The 22,029-nt window shown below is 36.4% G+C and overlaps 1 protein-coding gene across 8 annotated transcripts in view; it reads left to right on the top strand.

Annotated features, from left to right (window-relative positions):
* Positions 1-22,029, top strand: part of APBA1 (amyloid beta precursor protein binding family A member 1) — an 85,114-nt gene that overhangs the window by 47,700 nt on the left and 15,385 nt on the right. For 7 of the 8 annotated variants that reach the window (XM_085567238.1, XM_021549800.4, XM_085567235.1 and 4 more), the window contains 6 exons: positions 6,723-6,824; positions 10,067-10,106; positions 14,032-14,177; positions 18,972-19,004; positions 20,152-20,238; positions 20,808-20,993. In XM_085567238.1, coding sequence (XP_085423364.1) covers positions 6,723-6,824; positions 10,067-10,106; positions 14,032-14,177; positions 18,972-19,004; positions 20,152-20,238; positions 20,808-20,993 — 594 coding nt within the window. The remainder of the gene's footprint in view (positions 1-6,722; positions 6,825-10,066; positions 10,107-14,031; positions 14,178-18,971; positions 19,005-20,151; positions 20,239-20,807; positions 20,994-22,029) is intronic. The other variant, XM_077790312.2, reaches the window with a different exon arrangement.

Below are 22,029 nucleotides of genomic sequence, written 5' to 3'. Positions count from 1 at the left end.
GAAGTGTCCAGAGACTATTTTAAGAAGCTAACAATTCAGAGGTACTCAGCTAGCCTGTAGCTAGGTATAGTTTGGGACTGTTAGGAAAAATATGCAATGACTGTGACGGTAAGAAAGACACAGATCACTGTATCTGTGTGTATTTATGATGTCCTGATTCTAGTTTTATTCACAGGTTAATCTACCAGGATTGTCAGTCATTCCTGGGTATTTCTTCTCAGAATAAGTGTTTGGTAAGGTGTATGAGAAATGTAAATTGCTCACTGCCCATGGAGGATTCTGTTATAATAAACTCTGGTAGTCCTGTGGTGTAAGAGGCAGGTAGCAGCCTTCTGTGAATAAATAAATAGAGTAAAGAGGTACCTGTTTAATATTTAACAATGGAGAATATTAGCTGTCATGTGTTATGTGCACCCTGGTTTAATGATGCATGCTTTCACTTGAATGAGAGTGGTCTGGACAGGGAGTTTGTGGAGCAGGTGTACTTGTATATTTGATAAAAGCTGAAAAATCCTCAATATCTTTTGAATAAAGGCAGTAAGGGTATTTTTAAATATTTGCCACACAAATGAGATCTGTACAATTGGCATATATTATCAGAAACCTTTCAAACCAAAGCAGACCATCTTTTGGATATGTCCTCACGAAGATCTCTTTCTCAAATACAATAGCAGTTAGAGCTGCAAAGCTGCAGGAAGTGTGGCATCAGGAAACTGACCCTTGATGGAAAAATCTGTGGAACTGCATCAGAAGAAAACAGTGGTTTGGAGGTAGAAGTCATTCATTTGAGAACCAATTACCATGACTTTTTTTCTGAGGTCTGCTCAGTTATCCCTGGGGTTATAGATCTGAAAACCAAGTTTTGTTGATTTCCAGGACATGATTTGTTTCTGCGTGCCAAGACTTTGGTTTTGCAAAGCCCTGTCACTGGTGTTTGTAATATCTGTTCCTCTGCAGACATTTGAGATGGTGGGACATTAGAATAGACCCTAATACAAAGTAAAATCACGTATATGGGTGGTTTGGATTTGTGAAGTAGAAATTCAGAGCTGAAGACAAGTCTGCCAGGTGGAACAGAACTAAGCTGCATTGTTTTGCTTCTCCTTTGTTTTTGGTTATGTATATTTTATTTCAACCCTTGCATTCTCAGTTGCAAGATTTTTTCACTTTTGATACCTCAGTGTTTTCATGGAGATGAATTTGCTTCACTTCTTCCACAGCAGGAGTAATATGTTATTAAAAGGCAATGGAGAAGTCTTTTAAATAATTAAACAGGCTTCAGTAATAAATGAACTAAGGGGTAAAAAGAGAGAAAGGAAACAACAGAAATAAAAATGAGTTTTCATTGGCAGTATATTGTTTTTTTCTGAGTAGATCTTTTAAAACTGTTTGTTGAACACACAAACTATACGTCAACTTTCCATAATTTATGAGAGACCCAGACTCAAGTTTATGCAGGGAAAAAAGCCTCAAATGCCCCAAACCAAAAATCACTAAAGAGCCAAAGCAAACCAAAACACAAAGTATTTTATTCATTGATCACGTGGAAGAAAGGTTAAATTTCGGAATTAGATTGCTTGAGGGCAAGCACTCCCAGATGAGTTACTGGCTTTTAAATTATGGTGAGCACTGGATATATAACCACTTGAATATTGTTTTTTTATTACATTTTTTTAAATTATTGAATGATTAAAGTAATTTGATTTTTCTGTGCTGTTGAAAACTAAAACAGCACTTGATATAGGTAAAATCTTCTGAACATGCAGGAGAAACCTACAGTGATTTTTTCAGACTGACACATAAAACTGCACTGGAAGTTGAAGTGAAACTATAGCAAAGGAAGTGCATACTCAGAGAAGCAGCCAGCACTGAGTCATATCCTCAAATGGGATTGTTTTTCATTGTCCAGATGGTGGTAAGTGATGGGAGTCTCTGTCTTTGCAGGACATCATCACCTGGATCAGGAGAAGTTCCACAAACCAAGACTTTCCAAACTGCATTTGTTCTTAGATTCAGTTGGTCTGTGATCCTATGTGATCACTGCAGCATGTCTGATCCATTGCTGTCGTTTACCTTAAGCTACATACAAAACACCTCCTTCATTAAATGTGTAATAACTATTGTACGTGATGTTATCTGCATAGGCAGCAAGTGTCTTACCTATAAACAAATTGGTCATTTCTGTGGCAGCATGTGTATGAGTCAGCTCTTGGGTCAGTCAGAGTCCTGATCCAACAGCTGCCTGTGATAGAGCTCCTCACTTTAGATGCAAACTACCCAAGATGGTAGTTAAAGTGATAAATGGTGCTTATCAGTTGTCTTGGGCACAGGAGGAGCCTTTTGGGGGAATCTCTTTAGGCTGCCTGAAATTCTTCTATGGAGAGGTCCTATAGCAGTTATTCAGATGTGTTGTTCCAAAGGAGCAGTTCAGCCAGTAACCTTGTCTCAGGTCATCTTGTCCTATCATGTATGCACAAACTAACGGGGGGCAGGTCCTGGGCCCAGCAGATGGGTAAGAGCATGGGGTGTGTGCAGAGGCAGTTATACCAGAACTACAGTACAAAGTTAAATCCATATGTCAGAATTATAAATTGAATTGCATGCATTGTGCCTTAGTATGCAGTTATATGTAAAGTGCTAAGTTGGTATCATTTTTATCAAGCCCACTGTACTTAAAACAAATTTTCAACAATCACAACTAATAATAATTAGCTTTTAGCTTCATTCTTTATGGGTATTTATGCCAATTAAAACCTATGGTCTCAGTCTGTATTTTAGTGAACAGAATTTGAGCTGTATACATGAGAGGTCACTGCCATCATATAGTTGGTCTAAAACCTGGGAGATTTACTGACGTAGTTGTCCTGATAAAGGCAGTTCTTGTGATAGAATGCACCTGACTACACTTGTGTGTTGAACTTGAAGATTTGATAGTGCTTTGACCTTTTCCTAATGTTTATGGGTTCTTTCCAGAGCACTGTTTCTTAAAAAAAAAAAAAAAAAATAAAGCCTTGCTTTATCTGATTGTTTCCTGACCTAATGTATAAGGAGACTTTGCCATACCTGTGCCATAATGCCTGTAGGTAGACATTAGTGTCAAATAAATAATGTCCTGTTGTTTATGTGAATCTTGAATTTCTGAAGCATTTGTTGATTTTTCCACACACATGGTCCTATAAAAAAGCTCTGAATCAACTACCTTTTTCAAAACAAAAAATTACCAGTGCTGTTTAACGTCTTTGTGAGCAGCATGGACAGTGGGATTGAATGTGCCCTTGTCAATTTTGCCAGTACCAAGCTGAGTGGTGTGGTCAACACGCTGGAGGGAAGGGTTGCCATCCAGAGGGACATATTATAGGCTTGAGAGGCAGACCTGACCGGTGAGAACCTCATGAAATTTATCAAGGCTAAGTGCCAGGTCCTGCACATGGGCCAAGGCAATCCCAAACACAAACTGGAAGAAGAATTCATTGAAAGCAGCTCTACAGGTAAGGACTTAGGGATACTGGTCAGTGAAAAACAAGGGTATGTATTGAAAGGACAAGGGGGAACCACTTCAAATTGACAAAGTAGGTTTAGATTAGATAAAAAGAAAGATTCTTTGCTGTGGGAGTGGTGAGGCACTGGCACAGTTTATCCAGGTGCCACATCCCTGGAAGCGTTCAAGGCCAGGCTGGATAGGGCTTTGTGCAACTCAGTCTATTGGAAAGTGTCCGTGTCCATGGCAGGGGCAGTAAAATTTAGATGATCTTTATGATTATATGACTCTATGATTCTATGATTTCATCCTCTCTGTCCTAGCCTATGTGACCCTCAAGCTGTACTCTCTTCAAATGATCTGGTGGTAAAAGTACATAAAACAACACTGCTTTTATCAGTTTTAGTTTTTCAGTGTCAGTTACATGTCTCTTAATAAACTGTATAGGAAACAGCTGATTGACCTGGATAGGTTAGATGCAACACAATCCTCTCCTTTTACAAGTTCTGTTACTAAATCCCTCTACACAAGAGCAAAGAAGGTTTCTCAGGTGGAGTGGATTGCATGTTTGTTCGAGTCAGCATCAAAATTGAGATGGAGAATTTTTGGATGTACCAGGTTGAGTATTGTAAGAAAAATGTAAGTAGATATTCAAGAGAAAAAGGGATAGCTATCACTTTTTTATTGCTGCATGTAAAAAATTCCATCTAATTCCACTGATAGACCTCTGTGCCTAATAACAGCATGCATCGTGTGACCTTACTGTGTTCTGACAACTTTGCTAGGCTTCTAAAACTTGTTTTGTTAATGACAAATGGAAGTGAAACAGTCACTAAGCCTTTATTTTAGACTTTGTTTAGAGCAGCTGTGCAAATTATCTATCCACTATGATCAATCAAAATATTTCTTGTTATTGCTTTGACTGAATTCTTCCCTTGCACATTATATATACAGTACCTCTAAAAATTCATTTTCATGTCAAAGAGAACTGAGTGTTAATTCTTCAAGGACTGGACTTCCTGTACAAATGTTTTCAAGGACAGTTCTCATGTCATGTCATGCACCAGACTTTGTAACACATTTGATATTTGGGTTTGGTAGTTCTAGTTCTTGGTTTGGTTTTGAGGGGGGTTGTTTGTTTGGTTGTTGTTTTTCAGAGGTTTTTCTCCCCCAAAACACATATTTGAGCAGACATTCATACAGACCACACAGAAAGCCAGGTAATAACTTAGTTCTAATACTTCATAGATAAAAGTACCTGAGGAAAGGCACTTATAGTGCTACTGGAGTAACTGCTAGTACATTTCAAATAATGCACCATTTCTTAATGCTAATTGTCTGGCTTAAATGAAATCATTAATCTTTATCCTTCAGTATGTGAATATGAGTTTTCAGCCATTATAAAGAACGCTTTTGTGTGTTTGCACGTGCATATCACATGCTTAATTTGATTTCTTTGTTTCTTGTTTAAAGCTGAATGCTACAATGTCTAGATATCATTCGTGCATTGAAAGTATAATGCAGCTTTAAAATTTATTCCTAATCCATAAATACTACATAATAATAAGAATGTGAACACCATGAAAACTCTTCCTTATGTAAACAGAAGTTGCTATTTGTGCAGTTGCATCACTGTGTTACTCTTGATTAGTAATTACACAGCAACTCAAGGGAGCCTGTATCTCTCCCACAGCCCCTGCTCATGTGCTTTGTGTGGAAAGTAATTCTTCAGTCTGATGGTGCAACTACATGCCAGCTTCCTAGGGATTGTTTCACAGCTGCATCTTCTTCTGTCTTGCAGTTGTGGTTCAAAATACAGGGAGAGATGCAGGGTCTGCTCTTTAACATGGGAGATATCTTTAAAGAATTGCTTCTTAACGCTTAGGAAATATATATTAGTTAACTATAATTTTCATACTTAGTTATTATCTGAGATAGAGGAATGTCTTTAAAGAGAAAAAAGTGGAGAAGGGAGTTATGTTTTCTTGTTTAATTTCATATGTAAGGGAGGCTAAGACAAACTTAGATGTTTGGGGTTTTAGTTGTTGTTCTTGGTTCGGTTTTGTGGGTTTTTTGTAGACTATTTCGTGGAACTCAATTTTTCAGCTGCAGTAAATGCAGAGCATGCGGGTAGAGCTGCTGCCAGCTCAGTCCGCTGGAAATGTATCCCTTTTCTGATATGACTCATTGGCTCAGAGAAAAGCTATGTCATACTGTTTATGAAAAGATAAGAATAGCATTTGACTTGTTTTGCCATCAGTGATGAACTGTTGAGCTGTCACAGCTTGAGCTGCACTCTTCCTATGCTAAAGTAGAGTGTAGAATGGCAGGGCTTTTGGGCTAAATACCCAGCTGTAGGTAAATGTAAACTTCCCTTTTGAGGATTTCCATTTTGGCTTGGGCAGACATGTTTTGTAGGTATCTCCTTAAAACCTGCCTCTAAAAATGCCTGCTGGGTTAAAGCTTTATACTCTCTTTCATTTTGGTTACCTTTATTAATTCCACATTCTGGTACTTGTGTCGCACCCTCATACCAGGATCCCCAGCTCTGTACTTCAGATGCCTTGCTACAGCTTTTTCACATCACCAGAATTTATTAGGCATTGTCTGTGATTAGAATATCCTTTCCCAAAATGTTCTTCCCCTTTATCAAGATACTTGTTGATCAATCACATAGACAATTTCTCCACTGAATTGTTTATGGAAAAAGGAGAAGAATGAGGAAATCTGATCTAAAGAGCATGTACTGAGCTGATAGCATGAACTCTTAATATTTTTCAAGTCTTTACTGTATCTAGATTGAGGAATCCCAGTCCTTGATTACACTGGTATTGAATTGTTGTTGAATAAATTAACACATTCTTGAATACATGAATATTGCTCTGCACAGTTTATAAAAGTTATATTCTAAGATAATGAAATAACTTTTATGGTCAGCCACTGTGACCTTCTTCTGCTCAGATTAGATTAGTTTAGCAATTAGGTTAATAATACCTGATGGGCCTGTGTGTTTATGGGGAAATTTCAGTCTTCTATTAATTTTTCCCAGTTTGACAAATAAATAAACTTTAGCTGAATCCCTGTGTGCTGCTTAAGGTCAATTCACTTGTCTCCCATCACAGCTTACTCTTAAGTGACTTTGCCTTTTCTTTCTTAGAATGTCAAAGCATAGGATGCAGAAAATGAAAGAATAATTTCTACATCAAGCACTCACAATAACTTTTGATTTTCTTGCAATGTCTAGTCTCCATCTCCAGATTCCTCTTCACCTCGAGGTGCTGAATCATCAAGCAGACAACATCACCAAGATGTCTGCAGTACAGCAGAGGCTTCCACTAATAAAGAGGTAGAGTAAAACCTTTATAAAGGCCACAGTCTGGTTCATACTGCTTATGCCTTTTATTTTCTTTGCTCCCTTGTAACTATGCAATCCCTTTTCTTTTTTTTTCCCTCATGCTTCTTTACCTTATGCTTGCCCGGCTGTTTGACTGCATTTCTAACATACTGAAGACTCTTTGTCATGGCATTTTTGACTCTTGTGTTCAGCTGTCATTAAATTTGTCTAACAGGCTGCAGGGTACTGATTTACCAAACAGCCAACATCCCCTCTGTAGCAGAGACAAAAAAAAAAAAAAAAAATTTTCCTTTTCCCCCCACTAATAAAGAGTATTTGTCAGCCAGATGAAAAAGTGCTTGAATTAAGTTATTACATAATAAATTATGTTTCTTAATATTTTGTCATTGTAGAAACTGGCTTGCAAGCGATTCTTAATCAGAATTCAGTTCCGGACTCCAGGCTTCTCAGAATAAAGCTACATAGTTTGGGGCTTTCCCCTCACCTGGTAGTGCTTTAGACTGCAGTAGTTACACCAAAACAAAATAAGTGTGAATAGAACTGCTCATAGTGTGAAAAGAAAATTATTTGACATAAAAAGGATTTGGATTAGTATAGAGTGGCAGGTTGTGTAAACAGAAAAATCTACCAAAAATCTGGTTTATTTGCCTTTTTTTCACAAACATGAAAACAATCTAGAAACTACCGTAACAAAATACCCTATTGTTACTGGTGGCAATGGATGAGTTATCTTCCAGAATTAAAAACCTGATCTACTATAAGTGGATTAAAAATTAAACACTAATTAAATAATCCATTTGTTCCTTTATACTTTAGCAATTATCAAGGGATAGAAAAGCTTGTAACATGTATGTAATTGTGCCAGTCTGCATTTGCATTTTCATATTATGAAGTTTTTGACTATAGATCATACCTTTAAGTTTTCATCTGCTTTACTGTTAGCTTATTAAAGCCTTAAGCATTCTTCACTACAGACTTTGGCACTATGTATTCTATATTTTAGCTATTTTTAGGTATCAATAAACTAATCCAAAGAAAGAAAGAAAACAAACAAAACACTGTTGATTTCCATTGTTAGGATGTGCTTACACATAATTACAGAGATTGTAAACCAGGTTTCAGTGTAGAATGTATTGGGCTATTAGTTTCTCTCAGATGGGGAATAAGTCCCGCTTTAGTATTTGTAATGCGAGAATAAAAGTTATAAAACAGCCTCATAATTTCTGGATTTTTAGGTCTTAGAGAAATCTTTTTATTAAATATAAATTTATAATACCAGATGGCAGCAAGATTATTGAAAGTAATAAAATATTAATGACCTTGATATTTCATTATTCATGGCCATGTAAAATTAAAAGGTGTAGGTTTCTACCTATTGGTAACTTTACCTGTTACTTTACTCTTTTAATCATTTTAGTAGAATGCCTTTCTACCTGGGTAATGAACAAAAAAAATTATATTTGTGTGTGAAAATAAAGACGTATATGATGCACCACTCTGTCGTGAAAATAAATTTCTATTTAAGAATGCTGAACAGTTGCTAAATCTGTATCAAAGATTTTGTTCACTGCTTAGAAAGAAATAAATACTTTGTGAAGTATTCATGTATGTGAGCTGCCTCTTGTTCATGGGGGATTTGTCCTCTGTGCCTGTCAGAGCCCAATGTTTGAATGCTGCCTTTAGCACTAGATCAGCAATTATTACAAACAGTTGTTGGAGTTTATATGGGTAGCTGGTTCAGTAGGAGCATTCATCTGAAGAGGTGAAGGAGCCACAGATGTGAAAAGGTATGTCAGTGTCTTCACAGCAGCTGAAATGCATTGGCAGCAGCAGATCATTAATTATTGACATCTTTATCAATGCTAGTACAGAACCTCATGGACAGGATTCTTGGATTCTCAACACAGCTTAGTAATTTTCCTAGGGAATGAACAGAACTTACAGTTTGCACAGGCTCAGTTGTCTGTGCTACATGCTTTCGTTTTTAATTCTCATATTTTATTTGCAAGACATGCATCATTGGTTAAAAATATTATTTATGTCAATTTTCCATATCTGACAAAGGAGAAGACTCCTTTGGTTTAAGTCAGTCAACCTGTTACATAACTGTCATCTTTCTAGTTTTACCTGGGTTTTCCACTATTACACAGACCCTGGTAAGTTGCCAGTTATAAAGAAAAGTAATTTGGCATGTATTTCCATGTATATAATCTGGAAAAATGCTGAAAATTATTCAAGATTTTATGCATTATTCTGATCATTTATATAGATTTTCTTTTAGTATAATGATATTAAGCAGTCATTGGAGGACTTATTGCTAGTACAATCAGTTACAGATTCATTAACTATCCACTTACCTGCCTATGATAGCAGCAGGTATTTCAATATATCCATTACCAATTATATAGTGCCACACACAATTTTGTTTGATAAATATTTGTATATGGTTTACGTTATTAATTAAACAAAGTGGTGAATCTCACTCACTGAAAGTTGCAGCTGTCAGATATCTGAAGGGTTAGTCCCATAGTCTTTCACAGAAAATACCAGTAGGATGTATGGTATTACTTTAGTGTGTGTATTTACATACACAATTCAAGATAATATTTATTCCTTCACTATTTATGTAATTGGTGCTACCAAATGTGGTTTTGTGCTCAAAATTATGTAAGCACAGTTGGTGGTGAGGTCATGGTGAATCTGGTTATCCCAGATAACAGAGGAGAGTCTGCTCCTTAACCTTTTAAAATCTAGAAAGCTTTTTGTAGGCACTGTTAATATAAGGGATACATCTAAAACCATTTCTTAATGAATAACTGTGTTCTGTTAATGATGGTTTAAGTAATTAATTATAGCAGTAAAGTACAATTTTTATATTCCTGTATGCAGTTATTTGTAGTTGGAAGATCCAGTATCTTTGAGGTATTATATACATTCCTCCATATTTCTTGATTATTAAAAGTAGTCCACCTATTGGTAGATAATTAATGCACTAGTGAAGACCAAATGGTCTTACCATATTGTCTACTAAATAGACACAAAAGGAATACATTGAATTTACTCTAGTAGGTACTTAGATCTTGAAAATACTAAATATAAATAATAATAACTGGTTCTATCTATACTAATAACTATTGCTTATTTAAGTCTGGGGGTTTTTGGCATGGAGAAATTTCTAATGCATTTTTGTGCATGCTATGTTCTGTTTGAAATCCTTTTTGTCTTAATTACAGTCCAGAAAAAGCTTGGCTTCATTTCCAACATATGTTGAAGGTAAGATAGTTCTACAGTTTCTAAATGTTTTTTTCACATCAAAAAACCCATCTGTATTTATAATGTATAAAATTTTACTTTTATTGCTGAATAGAAAATCTACTAAAGTTGGGTGTCCTGATTTAGATTAAATTGTGTCTAATTCAGAACCTGAGCTATATCCTACTATGCTCCTTCAGAAATTTGGAAGCATGGAGCATTTTGTTTTTTATTCATTTTCATTCATTGTTTCTGTAACAGTTATGCAGGTGTTTTTCCTCAGTATCGCTTAAGATACTGCTTTCTTTATGGTATTTACACAACACATAAGAATATGTGTAGACAAGGAAAACAGACTAAGCAAGAAGACTATAGTGCTCTGTCCAGCATTAACTTCCAATTGGCAGGCTCAATCTTAAGCTCAGCTGAATTTACGGGCAGGCGGGCCAGTAAAAATCTGCTTTGTTCAACAGCTATTAGCTGCTTACCTGAACACTGCTTCCCATCTCATAGTTAAGGTTTCAGTAGTTCTGAGTTTTTTCGGAACAATGTGAAAAAGCAAGCTACCCGCCACATGAACTGCTGTTGCCTTTTGTATGAGTCTGTATCCTGTGTATACTGCAGGAGGAACACAAGTTGTGTGCAGTTATGACAGAAGCAGAAAATAAAAGTTTCATTGTTTTGGTTGTTTCTTTTTTTACTTTTCTTTTGACAGTAGTCGTTCCATGTGCTTGATGAAATTCTAGAAATACAGTTGATGTAATACTTCATTTGGACTTCCTTGTCACTCCTTGGATTGCTTTACAGTGTACTGTGTTTAATTGAGAATGTGCTCATTTTCTTTAGACTACAAATCGACTGTTGTTTTAGTCTTCAGAGTTTAAGCTGCCTGATGTAGATTCTCTGGCTTGAATGTCAGTTAGTTCATAGCTAAGCATTGGAATTTTGCAACAATGAGGGCTCTGTCCTAGAATTTAAATTAATCTCCTATTGATAGTCCTGTCTATCAAGGGACTTTATTTTATATATAGGAATATATATCTATATTTTAAAAGAAATTATCTCCACCTTAGGAAAAAACAATCAATTGTACACTACAATTTCTTTGGTTTTTGGTCCAGCACAAAATTTCTTAAAATTACAAATGGTCCATTTTTATGCACCAGTAGTCCAAGGAAAAGTTTGCCATGCTATGTTTTCATTGAGATAATAGTTTTCTTATCAGAGATAATAAAAGGAGGAAGTATTCTAAAAAACAATGCTCTCTGTGTGTTCACCTCTGATGCAATTGGAGCATGTACCTTTTTGGGGTTATGCACTTTCTTGGGGTCTTACACCTTTGCCCATTTTTTTTTCTCATTTTGATCAGAAATTGTACTATAAAAGGTGTTGCACCTCTTCAGTATAGTGCTGGAAGTGATGAATTGATGTGTAGAGTAATAAATAGCAACCCTTAAAATGCTGTGTGATTTTGGTGTAAATATGTAGTACTTTCAGATGCAGGAGTTTCCCTAAGGAAATTACTCAATTTCTTTAGGTCATGTGCTTGCAAGTAACTTGCTCATTTTTAGAATTTTTGAGTTAGTACTGCCTGAGCAAACTGCACACTGGAGATGAGCATCTTACAATTGCTAGTCATAAATTTTCATATTTAAAGAAATAATAAGGAAGTTAAGCCTGCTCACAAGATTTATACATGTGCTTCTGTCTATGTGTATAGTTTGTGTGATATTTGTCTCCAGCTCTTTCTTTTTTTTTTTTTATCATAATAATGACTTGCTCTTCCTTGAGGCCAAAGCTACCCATGCTCATTCTGAGAGGTTTAGTCTTACATGTTATCATTAGAACAAAATTGTCGTTCTTAGTAATTTGGAACTTAAAGTCCCATTACCTTATAGTACAAGGTACCCCTTGATTTTAGAGCAAAAAAGAAATACAAACATAAATACAGGTGTTTTGTGATAAAATGTGAACATATTTACTGTGATCATTCTTTAATATGATTTATATTCTCACTTGTCTTAAACAACAATTGTTTTCCCTTACTTCTAAGAACAGGAAATTTCTTAAGTTAACCAGTCTTGCTTTTGAATGATGAATCAGTTTCAATGTGGTGTCAAAATGGAATATTTTAATCTATAAAATTTTTAGATAAAGCTGCAAATGCCAAAAATCTTACAAATCATAAGTGCTGGTTTGTAAGGATTTGCATTGCTTGGTTGGGTGCACTTTACACCCCGTCACTTTCCACAGAAGTAGATGGGTGTTGGATCTCTAAGGATCTGTAGACAAAGAGTGTTGCTTTGCCATCAAGAGAGCCCATACTCTGTGTATTTAGTAAGATTTTTATTTAACTCAGTACTTTGCCACAGTATCCTTGTTAAGACTACTATTTTTAAAGGTCTATGGCATAAAAATACTGTGATGTGTGGTATGTGTAGAGCATTCCCGGGGGGATTGTTCTGCCTGTTGCACCAACTGTGGTTAATGAACAAGCAAGAGAAGAGGCTGATGGCTGCTATAAAACTGCACCTTTCCTCTTTCTGCTTGTGACTGTTGGTCTGAGAATTGCAAGGCTGTTTTTGGTGGGTGAGGAGCAAGCTGAGTAGCTGTGTCTGTCCCTTTTTCCCAGTGAAAATCACAGGTTATTTTGCTCCAAGCTGAGCCCTACTCATAAAAGAATGAGCTATTTTGAGAAACAGGCTGGATTAATAACTGTAGGTTTTTCTGGAGCAGTGTTGTACTGGGTTTGTGTAGCAAGGCTTTGGTAGTGGGGTGGCTATGAGGGTACCTTCCATGAGAAGCTGCTGGGAGCTTCCTGCCTGTCTGATAGAGGCAGCACCAGCTGGCTCCAAGACAGACCTACCACTGGCCAAAGCTGCACCCATTAGTGACAGTGGTAGCACCTCTGGGATAAAGTATTTAAGAAGGGGGAAAAGGCTCTGCACCACAGCAACTGCAGCTGGAGAAGAAAGGGCTGGGAATGTGTAAAAGAAGGATCTCTGAAGACATGGTCAGTAGAGTAAGAAGGACTGGAGATGCTCCAGGTGCCAGAGCAGAGATTCTCATGCAGCCCGTGGTGTGAAGACCATGGTGAGGCAGTTGTGCCCCTCTAGCCAATTGAGCTGCTCTGTGGAACCTACAAGCAGCCTCTGGAGGACCCCATGCCAGATTATGTGGAAGCCTAAAAAAATCCGGCTATGACCTCATGGAAATCCCAGGCTGGAGGAGGCTCCCTGCAGAATATGTGGCCCAGTGGAGAGAGGAGCTCATCTGGAGCAATCTTGTTGGCAGGACTTGTGACACCGTAGGGAGCCCACACTAGAGCAGTCTGTTCTGAAGGATTGTCTCCTGTGGGAGGTATCCCATTCTAGAGCAGAGGAAGAATGTGAGGTCTCTTCCCCATGATGACGTAGGAGCATCATAGACAGCATGTGATGAACTAACCACAACCCCCATTCCCCTATACTTCTGGGTACAGAAGATAAAGAAAATTGAGAGTAAAAGTGACTCCAGGAAGAAGGGAGGGATAGGGGAAGGTGTTGCAGCATCTGTTTTTATTTTTCATTATTCTACTCTGACTTCATTAGTAATAGATGAAACAAGTTTCCACAAGTGGAGTCTGTTTTGCCCATGACAGCAAATGATGAGTGATCTCTCCTGGTTCTTGCCTCGTTCCATGAGACTTTCATTATATTTTTTCTCCCCTGCTCTTCTGAGAAGGGGAGTGATAGAAGGGCTTTGGTGGGCAGGCTCAACCCACCACAAATTTCCTTTTGTTTGAGGTTTTGTGCCTTTGAAAGTACTGATTGCCTTTTTGTCATGCTAAACTGAAGTATTTCAGAGGAGGATTTGCAGCCATGAGGTGCAGACTTAAGTTGTAGAAGTTCTGCTTTTGCTGTGTTTCACCGTAATTGTCTTCAGTTATGGCTTTCCTGTGTTACAGTTCCTGGACCTTGTGATCCTGAAGACTTAATTGATGGAATAATTTTTGCTGCCAATTACCTTGGTTCAACTCAACTCCTTTCTGATAAAACTCCATCCAAGAATGTGAGAATGATGCAGGCTCAGGAAGCTGTCAGCAGGATCAAGGTGAGGAGTAACTCTGCTGCTTTTTGTATGGCTGTTTTGTGATTGTGGATATGAACTTCTTTCTTATGCAGTAATCTTTTCAGATGGGGTTATGTATAGTTTCAGAACGAAGAGTGCCTCACCTTTCCTTTGAAAAATGAATCGTGTATGCTGCTTATGGAACAAAACTGTTAAGGGGATGTTACCAGGTCATTTTAATTCTCTATGGTGATACTTGTGCTGTATACTCTAAAGCAGAATCTGAAGTGAGTGGTGATCAAAGTTTTATATTATCTGGGTATGGAGAGAAAACAGGGTAAGGAAATAAGTAGTAAGTATTGTGGCTGCTTCTGGCTGGGCACTCAATGGAACTGCTACTGTGGTAGTTATTTTTGTGCAGTGTTTTTGTGGTAGTTATTTACTGTGCAGTTATTTTCGACCCTGTTGTGGACACTTGTTTCTCCACATATAACACCTATGAGCTGATTTAAAAAGAAAAAAAACCTATGATGGTACAGGGAAGTGTGGAAAAAATAATTTGTCCTGGAATCTGAAAATCTTTGTTTCAAAAGAGAAATTCCAACTGATTTCTGTACAAGCTATTTCCAGCAATGGGAATGTTGCTGTGCTGTAAGTTACAATTATGACATTGTCAGGTGAAATTAAGGTGTTTAGATGAAGTATTGCACAGTTGTATAGGATGCTGCAACATTCCCACTACCCATACATGACTGGCTAGTAGGCTCACTCACAGCTTCATCATCTGCCAATTCAGCTAATAACACAACCTACTCTGGGAATTTTTCTTAGTTTAATATCTGTGTGTTCAGGAGAGAAAGTTATCTGCAAGACCAGTAATAGTCTGTTAAGGTCAGCTGATTCTTCCTACTTCTTTTATTCTTTCCACTGCTTTCCATGTTCACTTTAGGCAGATATTTAGTTTAGTCTCTTTATATAACTTTGACACAGAAGCTCCAAATAGAGTCATTGAGACAACTTCCAAAAATTGTGATTTTGCTGGTGTTCAAATGCATAAGTTCTTGGAACCTTGTCTCTGAAAATCATAAACATTCACATTTTAAGAAAGGCAGGAATGTAGCCTTTCTGTTAGAGATTATACTCCACCATCTCTGTGGAAGTCTGCACTGTATTGAACTACTGAACTTTTTACAAAAGAGTGATTTTTCTTTGTTCATTTGTGACTCTGGATTAAGTGACATTGTTTAAAAATATGTTTCTTGCAGCTTTTTCAACAATGGCAGGTGTTGGTGAGTTCTTCCCAAACCTGCAGTGAAGGGTCTTTCTTATAGAGTCTGTTTTTTTCCTGCTCTGGGCAAATACGGCTGTGCCCTTCTGTTTATTCTCTTTGTGTTCCTTCTTGATGTTTGGCTGTGTGTTAGAAAACTTGTCTGATTTGAGTGAATGGGAAACTAAAGGTAAGGGAGAGAAATAAGGGTTTTGGTGAGACTGGATCTAGGAAGGTCACATCACTGGAGGGTAAAAGGAAAGATTAGCATGAGCTATGATAGGAAATAGCTATCAGGAGTAGAACTTGAACCACAGGGAGTTTGCACCTAGAAGGTAAAACCTGTATAGGAATACACATTAGAAAAAGATTGCAGAGATACAGTAGACAAAAACAAAACCAAATTGATTCAAACTGGGCCTAAGGGGTGGAAGAGTATAGAATCTTTCTCTGATACGAAACGTATTTTGTAGAAATTCATTAACAGAGTACTGTTCTGAGGATTCTGTTGTGCTTCAGCATTTCTGTGCATGAAAACAGAAGAAATCTATTTAATGCATTTCACTCATGAACGGCATGATCTGTGCATCTACATAAATCAGCAGGCATGTATATCCTTTCTTATTTGTCTCAGTCTTGAGGCTCAAGTTAAAGCATTTGTGAACTGGTGAAACCCTAGCTGGTGTATTTAATTTTATGAAACTCAGTATATTTCAGAAAAGTATTGACTTTTATTGCACACAATACCTTTGAAGACTTCTTGGACAGGTACTGCTTTCTGCTTCTAAGTAAAGCACAAGCAATTGCCCTGCACTTTAGGCTTCTTGGCTTATTAGGGTTAGCTTTGACTGGTTTTTTTGCTGGTTGCCATTAAAGCTAAACGTTTTCAGAGAGAAATTCATCATGACAGATGGACTTCCTGCTGCCAAATTCATCACTGCATCAGATATTCCATATTCCAGATGTGTAAATTATGGCTTTCACAGTGACTATGAAGGATGTGCCCTACTCATGTTTGTTTACAGAGTGCCATACTTGTTGCATGTCAACCATTTCTCCATTGTTGGAGAAAACAAAGCTTATGAATTAAGAATGAGCTTTTAAAATAAACTTGAAGTTGAGTATTAAAAAGAGGTGAAGAGCTTTGTTTAAGCCCTGCTATTTATACCTTAACAAAAGTGTATACTGTCTGAATTTAATAATCCCTAAATTGCTTCCTTTAGCAGAGCCTTCAGACCACATATTCATTCATTTGGAATGTGAACAGATTTGAAAACAATTCTCCAGGTTTCTTCTTTAAAGAAGTGTCTTTTCAGTTAAAAGTATAAGAGTTGGGTGTTTTCTTGCTTGACCTTCATCTCTGTGAAGTCCAGCTAAGTTAAAACAGATACACTGCTTTGAAGGTGTTCATCAAATGTAGTTAGGAATATTTCATTGGGAGTCACTTCTAGCATGCTGTGGGGCAGGTTTAATTTCTGAACGTAATTTAAGATAAAACCTATATGTGGATATTTAGTTTAGTGATTCACACATTTTTACACACTCAGTGTCCTCTCAATGCTCAATGAGTTGCAGAAGAGTTTTTGTAGAGACTAAATTGATTGAATAAAATTAGGACCTCTCTGTAACAAAAATAGAAGCTTGTTGGGTTTTAATGTATGTAATTTTGGAAGTTACATCTATATGATAACTACATTTAATTTACCTTAAATGAAAATCCTGTATTCTAATATATTTTAAAAAGTTGTGTGGATTTGGTATATTCTCTTTGTTTTTTGGTGGTTTTTTTTTTTTTTTCCCTAGGAATACAGAAATAATCTTTGACTTGAGTTAGCAAAATAATGCGGTGATAAAGCGGATTTGTCTAATAAAGTATCTTGCATAGAATTATCCTAATTTTTTGTTGTTCATGGACATTAACTTCTTTTGTGACATTTCTGTGCAGTGTTGAATAACTTACTAAAAGTGCTTGATCCATATCATTTCCTTATTTTATGTTATTTTATGAAATAATTGAAAGTAATTCTTTCATATGCTTCCATTTGAAGAACAAAATTTCAAAATTTTCAGTAAATTGAATTATAGTATATTTTGATAAATTGTTTATTCTACACTATAAAGTTATAGCTCAAGGATTTCCGCGCTCTCTCCCCCCACCCCTTTTCTTAATTTTGGCCTTTTGTGCTTTTCTTCTTTTGGGAGGTCCATCATTCTAAAGTTTGGGAAGGGTGAGAAAGAAAAACTTGATTTTGGAAAGCTATCTAAATGCTCTATATCAGGAGTATCTCCTCCTTGCCTAGTGTATAACAGGCAGCTGTTACTCAATATAAGTATATTATTTCTGAGTATTAATTTAAATTTAGAGTAAAGTAATGAAGAACCTGCCATGTAAGGCAGTTTTAAATGCTTTTGCAATAGTTTGCCATCACCTGTTGCAAAATAATCTATCAGGCTATAAAATACTTCTTAGTTTGAAAAAAGTGACTAATAGCTATTTTGAGAATGTTTCTATTTGTAAATAAGTAGCATGGCCTAAACTTTAAGTAGCTGCTTTAGATTTGTTCAGACAAAACTTAACAGATTTAAGTTGTGAGCATCAGTATTAAAAGTTTGATGTGTCTCATGATTCAGGCCTCCTATTTGCTCTTTGTAGAAGTATCTAGTGCTAACTTTGAGCCTCCTTCCCACCACAAACACACCTGTAAATTTAATTATCAGAGAGCCTGTTACTGTTGGAAATTAAGGGCTAATTGCCAGCCTGGTGAGTATTGAATTCCTTCAGTGAGTAGGTCTGTAAACTTCAGTTCACTGTTGGTTTGAATTCATGATTGCAAGACTGTAAAAATTATGTTTGTTTGGTTTGTTAGTAGAAATGTCTACTAGTAGGTGTTTCTGGAGCTGAAATACATGCTCCATTGCTTACTGGAAAAAAATGTGATAGTGTGGACATATCTTTGTGTAGGTGTCACAGGAAAATTTGTTGACCAATTCACTGTGTGAACATTGGTACAGATTTATTTGCTCATAAGGAGGCTAAAATGAAAGTCACCTTCAGTCTTTTCATTTTTCCAGGAAAAAGCAGCATAGTGTTAGGGAGGTTATTTTTTTTAAGTCTGTAGAAGTATGAGATCTGAAAAACCTGTAATAATAAGGCATACAAATTTTCTCTACCTTTTATATTGGTGTACCTTCACAAGAAATCACTTCATGGTTTACAATGCTGTAAGTGAAGGGAAGCTCTGTTCTGTTTCTTAAACCATCCTCTCTCCACCAAACCTCAAAAAGAATAACCTTGTTTGTTGCAAGTAATATTTTAAGTGAAAAAAAATCCTTTTGTGTTCTTCCTGACTCTTTTGGTGCTGTTTCTTTTTATTTATGAAATTAATTGTGCTAAACATGAAATTTTACAATTTTTTAAGCTAAAAAGAAAAGGAGGAAATTAATCTAAGCAGGGACTAACTTAGACCAGCTAGTAGTCTGTGAGCCCTGACATTAGTTTGCAGATTCCTGCTTGACTTGGAGTTCTTCTCTAACTGTTCTCCTGTCTCTGTTTGTTCCATGCTAAGCAGATGGCCCAGAAATTAGCCAAAAGCAGGAAGAAGGTGCAGTACAAAATCCATCAGCTTGATGTTATACTTGTTCTTTTGTTTTCCGGGAGGGTTTTTCCCTTTCTTTTTATTTTGTGGTTTTATTTTCTGCATCCAGCAAGGTTTTATCAGATTTATTTCTGAGCCACCATACAAGTTGACATATCTGGGAAATCAGTTGCCTGTTGGCCATTTTTTGTTGCTTCTCATTAGCCATTTCATGTTAGAAATAGAAGAAAGATTGGATTTATCAAATGGTTACAGGCAGTACCCAAAATGCATATTAAAGAATCAGGACTGATATGGCAAAGGTATAGACATTGTAAAATGATGGATTAAAATGAAGTGTGGGGTTTTTTTGTTTGTTTTGGGTTTTTTAACTTTTTTTTTTACTTTTTTTAAAATTTTATCTTTCTGTAAGAGTGCTTTGTTTGACTCACAGAGATGTCAAATTGCTGGATGCAAAAAAAAAGTTTTTGTCTATACATACAGTAATATACTGAGATTCACTCATCTTTGTAATACGTTTTGTTTGTAGAACTTTCAATTACCTTTTAACAAATGTGATTTTAAAAATATTACAAATGTTTGCTTTCTATTAACAAAATATTACTTATTAAGTGGGTTACTGCTTGAAAAGTATGTTGTCTGATTGTGAAGGTCTTCTTGCCAGAACTGCATTATGAATAGCTCAAATAGTACCTCCTGTGGTACAGGTTTTTCCATTGGTCTTGGCAGCCACTGCTAGCCCAAACAGAAATTCCTCAGGCAGGAGATACTGTTATGCCTTTCTATGGCTTACATGAAAACCTTATTTGAAGTGGGATTCATAGTGTGCAGAAAATGGTAAAATCATATTACTTTTCAAAAAAATCTTTATAGTTTATGTTGCAGTCAGGTATAATTTTACTGAATCAAGAAAAATAGCAGGCAAGCTTTTATGACGTTAACTTTTTTTTCAAACAATATCCAATTCACTTTCACATATATGATATAGTTTCCACATCTTTGTGTTTATCTTTTGCTTCTGCAGTCTAATACTCTATCCTGCATTGCTGTTCTGGTGACTGTGTCTTAGTGTGCCCCTGTTCGTGAACTAACATCATTATTAGTAAATATGTTACCAAATGTGTTTGCTTGACTCTAGTCCATTTGTTTACAGGCTCCAGAAGGTGAATCTCAACCCATGACTGAAGTGGACCTGTTCATTTCTACACAGAGAATAAAAGTACTGAATGCAGACACACAGGTATAGACATAGACACTTTTGTCAGTATTGTTGGAGTAGACTATTGGAATAGACTTTCATGTACATGTTAAAATTTGTCTTTAAAATGTGCTGGGTCTTGTATTCCCTCTAGTCAGAAATCCGTGGTCAAGAGCCATGTCATACAAGCAATTATTCTGGTTTGTCTGATTGTAGAAATAATTCAAATTTTTGAGTAAGGTAATTGCAGTCAGCTTATGTCTTCTGAGCCATGCTACATCAAGTATTGATTGTGTGCAGAGTAGCCGAAAATGCTTAGCTGCAATAAGTTGTTCATAGTCCTGTACACATACAAGCTCAGCATGTGCAGGTTCTGCAACTGAGGTCTTGATGGGCTTTTCTACAGAAAAAAAAATCCTTCTGAAGTTTTGTTTGTTTTATTTTTGGAAAGTGAAGTTCTTAGTTTCTGTTGTATCTCTCTTCATGCATGACAGATACTACAGACTTCACCTAGCAGAAGTCTTACAATTATTTGTGTGTTTTGATAATACTAGATGTGCAATAAGAACTTAGTTGAAACAGTTGCTTATGTTAGTTTTCTTATTCCCCAGGAAACCATGATGGATCATCCCCTGCGGACCATTTCTTACATTGCTGATATAGGAAATATAGTTGTTTTGATGGCTCGTAGGCGAATGCCACGCTCTAACTCCCAGGATAATGTGGAAGCATCTCACCCCTCTCAAGATGGAAAGAGGCAGTACAAAATGATTTGTCATGTCTTTGAGTCTGAGGATGTAAGGAATTACATTGTCTTGTAGTTTTATAGGTCTGGAAAAGTAAGCATGTTTTGATAGGCCCAAAGTCCATTGTGAGTGATCCTGTTTGCTTTTTAACTGCACCCGGTATTTTGTCTGAACAGAGGAACTTTCCTGCCATTTATATGTTTGGACATGACTTGTCATAGGAAGCTGGTGTTTGTAGAAATGTTTACTTTTTTAAAGCTTCTTGAGTGTCTTCCCATAACAGTGATTGGAGGGTCCACTTGCTGCAGGTTACAAATACCAGCTCAAATTTTGCATAAGAGAGGGAAAGTCTATCAGAGGTACTTATTTTCATAGGGAAATTCTAATACCAAGTCTTGCATTGAGGATCAATCACTGATGCATACCAGGAAAGTGATTTTTTTATTTTTCTGGAGGTTTGTGTTGGAACTGTAGTTGCTATCATCATATCAAAAAGCCAGCAAACAAAGCTTGTGATGTCAGCAATCCCAAAATATACTGAATATACAAATTACTAAATTTTAATCTATAGCGCGTTAAAGGTACTTTACACAAGACTAAGTTGCCTGGTGTAGGATGCGATCTCCTGTCTTTACAATCTGTGTATAACTTGCTGATTTTATGATCTTTTAAAAAGTAACTGTCAGTAATTGAAAAGTAAAATCAAACTTATTACATTGATGTGGTTTGTAGTTTTTAGGATCATAGCCAAATTAGCTGTAATAATCTGGTAAAATAATATACTCAAGAGAAGTAACTGAAAATACCAGTTTCTTCTGTGTCCTCCAAACTAGAGTGAGCAGCAAGGACTTCGAGATGGGAAGGTTTTCTTGAATAAAGAACTGATTTTATGTAATGATTTTATGTAATCTGTTCTAAACCTATGTCTGAATATATTATCTGAATATATTATTGCACATTAATATATTATTGCACATAAATGTGTATCCATGACCCATTGTTGAGGTTAAAAAGTAAGGATGAGCACTGATGAAAGTAATCCTGGACCAAAATTGACAGAATATAAAAATTCTGGATTATTTCCACA

Source organism: Lonchura striata, chromosome Z, assembly GCF_050655825.1.
Source record: "Lonchura striata isolate lonStrDom1 chromosome Z, ASM5065582v1, whole genome shotgun sequence".
Taxonomy (NCBI): domain Eukaryota; kingdom Metazoa; phylum Chordata; class Aves; order Passeriformes; family Estrildidae; genus Lonchura; species Lonchura striata.
The sequence above is the reverse complement of the archived record's forward strand: the minus strand, read 5'-3'. Positions and strand labels throughout refer to the sequence as shown.